Source organism: Neolamprologus multifasciatus, chromosome 6, assembly GCF_963576455.1.
Source record: "Neolamprologus multifasciatus chromosome 6, fNeoMul1.2, whole genome shotgun sequence".
Classification (NCBI taxonomy): domain Eukaryota; kingdom Metazoa; phylum Chordata; class Actinopteri; order Cichliformes; family Cichlidae; genus Neolamprologus; species Neolamprologus multifasciatus.
Genome location: NC_140444.1, coordinates 1,585,208 through 1,590,978, shown reverse-complemented (window position 1 = coordinate 1,590,978; position 5,771 = coordinate 1,585,208). Strand labels below are relative to the sequence as shown.

The 5,771-nt window shown below is 43.9% G+C and overlaps 1 protein-coding gene across 9 annotated transcripts in view; it reads right to left on the bottom strand.

Moving 5' to 3' along the window:
• LOC146516113 (uncharacterized) overlaps positions 1 to 5,771 on the bottom strand; it is a 28,821-nt gene that overhangs the window by 670 nt on the left and 22,380 nt on the right. For all 9 annotated transcript variants that reach the window (XM_085161965.1, XM_085161962.1, XM_085161963.1 and 6 more), the window contains 10 exons: positions 5,563 to 5,688; positions 5,402 to 5,485; positions 5,055 to 5,201; positions 4,825 to 4,965; positions 4,535 to 4,669; positions 4,315 to 4,452; positions 3,690 to 3,836; positions 3,479 to 3,613; positions 853 to 933; positions 700 to 753 (listed from right to left, as the gene is read on the bottom strand). In XM_085161965.1, the coding sequence (XP_085018091.1) occupies positions 700 to 753; positions 853 to 933; positions 3,479 to 3,613; positions 3,690 to 3,836; positions 4,315 to 4,452; positions 4,535 to 4,669; positions 4,825 to 4,965; positions 5,055 to 5,201; positions 5,402 to 5,485; positions 5,563 to 5,688 (1,188 nt within the window). The remainder of the gene's footprint in view (positions 1 to 699; positions 754 to 852; positions 934 to 3,478; positions 3,614 to 3,689; positions 3,837 to 4,314; positions 4,453 to 4,534; positions 4,670 to 4,824; positions 4,966 to 5,054; positions 5,202 to 5,401; positions 5,486 to 5,562; positions 5,689 to 5,771) is intronic.

The following is a 5,771-nucleotide window of genomic DNA, read 5'->3' as shown; positions in this document are numbered from 1 at the left end:
CTGAAACAGCAGAAAACCTTCAGTTAAGTCTTTTTACTGTAAAGTCACTGAAAGAAAATCGTTCCCACAAAAACATTTCAGTCAAAATTCTGCGTTTTTCAGACTGTGGAAAGAAAAACAAACAGTTCTGTCAGGAGTCAGGAAAGTCTGCTGACTTAAACATGGAGTGTGTTGAGCATGCATTCTCTTAAACGACCAGCAGGGGCCGACTCGTCTAGCTGCAAACAATCAGCCTCCAGAGAAGAAAAGTTCAGCTACGACTGAAATGCCAAATAAGCAGCATTAAAAAGCATGTTTATGGCTTTTTGTCATTTTAGAGTACCAACCAGTGGCTGATGAAGGCTGAACATTTACAAACAGCTTATTGCTGCAGAAGCAAAGGTTCGCAGTAACGACTGCATTCAGTGAACATTGTTACCAGTTTGACAGTTTGTTACCCCGACAACGTGTCGAGTCCCGCCCTTTCTCAGACTCCTCCCTCACTGACAGCATGGTAATGCTTTACTGCATTACCATGGTGCCTATGTCCTGTTTGCTCACTTTGATGAGCTGTTTAGTTGAGTTTAACTTTGCCAGTTTTGGTGAAGTAGCTACAGAAATGTTAACATCAGAAGAGTCTGGATGGATGAACAGCACAACAGGCCAGAGGAAAGCCTTAAACTGTTCTTCTAAACTCTGTTTCCCACGAGCAACACTGACCTCTGTCCCCTTTTGGGCCTCCGTACGCGTCATGTCCAGGAAGGCCTCGCTCACCTGTGTCCACACACACAAAAAACACATCTTAAGATTATAAACCGACGCGTTAAATGTTCTGACACTACCAATGAAGTCCATGATTTCCTTTTACTGCACCTCTCTCTCCTTTCAGTCCTGGAAATCCCCTCTCCCCCTTCTGGCCTGGTCTCCCAGGTGGTCCCACGATGGCTCCATGAGCTGTGGAGAACACACTCGGTGGTTAAAACACATCCACATTCTGCTGTACCATGCTGCTGCTATATGTCCTTTACTTTACTGGTATATCTGGCTCTGCCCTAGACTGGTTTTCTTCCTACTAATCAGACAGGACCTTTTCTGTGAGGACTGATAGGTTCTCCTCTAACACTGCTGCCCTGACCTGTGGTGTCCCACAGGGCTCAGTTTTAGGTCCATTACTATTTTCTTTTTATATGCTTCCTTTAGCTGGTATCATTCAATCTTTTAGCGACCTGTCTTATCATTTTTATGCTGATGACATTCAGCTCCATGTGTCCTTTAAGCCTCATCAGCTGGATAGGCTGTCCACCCTAGTCCAGTGCTTAACCCAGGTTTCTGATTGGCTTTCAAGCAACTACCTCGTTCTAAATACTAACAAGACCAAGACCATGATCATAGCTCCTCCTGAGCTACATTCTAAAATCAGTCAGGTTCTTGCCCCTTTCTGTCCATCTGTCAAGTCAAATATTCGAAATCTTGGTGTAATATTTGACTCTTCTCTGGGCCTTGACTCTCATGTAAAATCTTTGTCTCGTTCCTGTTTCTATCATTTAAGAAACATCTCTAAACTGCGACACATGGTTTCCTCAGCTGAACTGGAAAAAGCCAGATAACACACACCAATTAGTTAAACTGCAGGAATGTCTTAAAGACATAAAGACTTGGATGGCCACTAACTTTCTGCTTCTTAACTCAGATAAAACTGAGGTCATTGTACTCGGCGCTGAAAAGCTTAGAAATATGGTATCTAACCAGATTCTTACTCTGGATGGCATTACCTTGGCCTCCAGTAACACTGTGAGGAACCTTGGAGTCATTTTTGACCAGGACATGTCCTTCAACGCACATATTAAACAAATATGTAAGACTGCGTTCTTCCATTTGCGCAACATCTCTAAAATTAGAAATATCCTGTCTCAGAGTGACGCTGAAAAACTAGTTCATGCATTTATTACTTCCAGGCTGGACGACTGCAATTCATTATTATCAGGATGTCCAAAAAACTCACTGAAAAGCCTTCAGTTAATCCAAAATGCTGCAGCAAGAGTCCTGACAGGGACTAGAAAGAGAGAGCATATTTCTCCTGTTTTGGCTTCCCTTCATTGGCTTCCTGTTAAATCCAGAATTGAATTCAAAATCCTGCTCCTCACATACAAGGTCTTAAATAATCAGGCCCCATCTTATCTTAATGACCTTGTAGTACCATATCACCCTATTAGAGCACTTCGCTCTCGCTCTGCAGGCCTACTTGTTGATCCTAGAGTATTTAAAAGTAGAATGGGAGGCAGAGCCTTCAGTTTTCAGGCCCCTCTTCTGTGGAACCAGCTTCCAGTTTGGATTCAGGAGACAGACACTATCTCTACTTTCAAGATTAGGCTTAAAACTTCCCTTTTTGCTAAAGCATATAGTTAGGGCTGGACCAGGTGACCCTGAATCCTCCCTTAGTTATGCTGCAATAGACGTAGGCTGCCGGGGGATTCCCATGATGCATTGAGTTTTTCCTTTCCAGTCACCTTTCTCACTCACTATGTGTTAACAGACCTCTCTGTATTGAATCGTATCTGTTATTAATCTCTGTCTCTCATCCACAGCATGTCTTTATCCTGTCTTCCTTCTCTCACCCCAACCGGTCGCAGCAGATGGCCGCCCCTCCCTGAGCCTGGTTCTGCTGGAGGTTTCTTCCTGTTAAAAGGGAGTTTTTCCTTCCCACTGTCGCCAAAGTGCTTGCTCATAGGGGGTCATATGATTGTTGGGTTTTTCTCTGTATCTATGAAGCGCCTTGAGGCGACATTTGTTGTGATTTGGCGCTATATAAATAAAATTGAATTGAATTGAATTGAATTGAAAAAACTCATTCATGCATTTGTGTCATCACGCTTAGATTACTGTAATTCCCTGTTTACCAGCTTGGATAAATCATCTCTTTCTCGCCTCCAAGCCATACAAAACGCAGCAGCCAGACTACTAACTCGCTCTACCAAGCATGTTCACATTACTCCCATCTTATATTCTTTACATTGGCTCCCAATAGAGTTTAGAATTCGCTTTAAAATTCTTGTTTTAACATACAGAGCACTAAATGGCCAGGGTCCCGATTACTTATCCAAGCTTCTTATAAAATACACTGCTGCTCGTCATCTTCGCTCACAGACTCAGAGTCTCTTAGTTGTTCCCCGTACACGACTGAAGACAAAAGGGGGCGGAGCCTTTCAGTCTGTTGCACCAAGGCTGTGGAACAGTTTACCACTACAATTACGTTTGCTTGACTCTGTGGATTCTTTTAAAAAACAGTTAAAAACTCTTCTGTTCAAACAAGCCTTTTGTTGATCTACATATTTTATATTTTTTACATTATTTACATTTGATCTTTTACATTGTGTATAATGTCTATTGATTTTATTGTTTATTTTAATATTTGTGTACAGCACTTTGTGATTGTCTGTGAAAAGCACTTAATAAATAAAATTTACTTACTTACTTACTTACTTACTTAAAGTTTACTTACTTTTTATATATTCCACTAAATCAGAAACGTTGGTGTCAGAACCAAACAGTCTGCTGTATCCTGGTGGACCCGGAGGTCCCGGTGGCCCCGGGAGTCCCTGGATGACACGTTCAGTGTCACGGAGGAGACCACGAGCTGTGACCGAGAAGAAGTGTTAACCAGCAGTCCTTTGAGACGTGCTTTACTTTGGCCCGATAGGACAGTCACTCACATTTGATGTATTCCACCAGATCTGTGGCGTTACCATGGGAATCAAGCCAGTGGCTGTATCCTGGATGACCTGGGGGCCCTGGGGGCCCTGGAGGGCCTTGAAAGACATGTCTGTACTCCCTCATAATGTCCCGCACTACACCATGAGCTGCAGATCAAAGGAAACAGGGTGATACAAATGTCACAATTAAAGAGTGTTTAGCATTGTTTATTTAAAAAACGTCCAGCAGGGGGCAGCACCTCTAGATACAAAACAAAGCCTCACACATTAAACTGACATCTTAAAGCTTCAACACAAGAGTCCACAAATCTGCCAGTAGTATCACAGTGGACACACCATTTTTATGGGCTGTCTGTATCTCCCGAGGTAGAGCAGCTCATCTACTAATCAAGTTGGTGGTTTGATCCCAGTCTGCATGCCAAATATCCTTGGGAATGATATTAACCCCATGTTGCTCTCTGATGCATCCATTAGAGTGTGAATGTTAGATATAAGTGTTGTATTAAGTACTTTGAGTGATCAGAGTAGAAAAAAGTATATGAGAACAGTCCATTTACCATTTTATATACATAACCGTGCACTTCAGTGTCAGTTATAAAGGAAACCAAAGGTCAGGTTGACTTACATTTTAAGTATTCCACCACATCCATGACATTTTGTTGGGAACTAACCAATCGGGCTTCTCCAGGCATTCCTGGAGGTCCTGGAGGTCCTTGAACCACGCGCTCAGAGTTGCTCATGGCATCATCGAGCAGACCGTGGGCTGCATGATTTAAGAAAACGTGTTTAAACAGATTCAGTCTGAAGTCAATCGTATTTTTTTATAAAGCGTGACGGCCACCTACATTTGATGTAATCAGTTACTTTGAGAGCCATACTGGAGTAGTCGTCAGGCAAACCTGGCTCTCCCTTGTGTCCTGGGGGTCCAGGAGGACCTGGTGGACCAGGAATTCCAAACATGGCGGCACTCGCATCATCACCTGGAGGAAAACACAGCACAGTCTAAGTTCATTAAACTGTAGCTTCTCTACCCACAATTCTCTGTAACACCTGTGACCATCTATTCCCCCCCAAAGAGGTGTAGAACCAAAGAATATCTGGATTTTAAATGGGCGAAGCATTGCTTTAAACTCACTCTTGATATATTCTTGTAGTTCAGCTTTGAGTGTGTCTCTGTTGAGATGGTCAGCAAGAGTAACCAACCCACTCATTGGTCCAGGGGGTCCCTCAGGTCCAGGGGGTCCGGGTGGGCCTGGAGGACCTTTGAAAGCAACATCTGTAGGAGGGCAGTGGAGAAGAGGACCAACAGTGAGACGCAGTTTCTGTCTTTGAGAAGGTGGAGTGAAAGATTTCTGTCAAACTCACTTTGCAGGTAGTCACGAATGTCTGAGCTGATGTATTTAAAAAATCCAGGTGGTCCAGGTGGTCCTTCCGGGCCAGGTGGACCTTGTGAGCCAGGGATACCCGGGGGACCAGGAGGCCCCTGAGGGCCAACTAAAGTTTGATACCCATCTAGTTGGATAATATATTTATTGGATTAGTAATGGTACTAAATCACGGTGAACTTGAGGTATCTTAAAGTCAACCCACTCCGCTGGGTTCTGGCTGTGGGTCAACGTTGAACAAGACCTGTTTGTTTCACCCAGACCAAAATGGTTTGGCCTCAAAGTCAACCATCTGGTCTAACTGCAGAGATTTGTGATGCTTCTTACCTGGTAAAAAGTTTCCAGGAAAACCAGGAGCTCCAGGTGGTCCGGGAGGTCCAGGAGGTCCAGGGACACCAAGCGCCTCCCTCTCTGCAGAGAGACCAGATTATAGTCAGACACAACAGAGGACCTTTTTGGTAGGTCGCCTGTAAGACTGTCACACCTACCAGACATCAAACTAAGGACACGTTCAGCCACCTCCTGTGTGTTAAAGCTGTAGCTGCCATAGCCTGGAGCTCCTGGAGGTCCCTGTGGACCCGGAGGACCAGCAATGTATCGCCTCACGTCCTCTCCTGGAAACAAATGATCATTTTTTACTTTTGGATTCTCATGAAACAATTTTGTATTTCTTTCATTGTAGCAGATGTTGACGGTG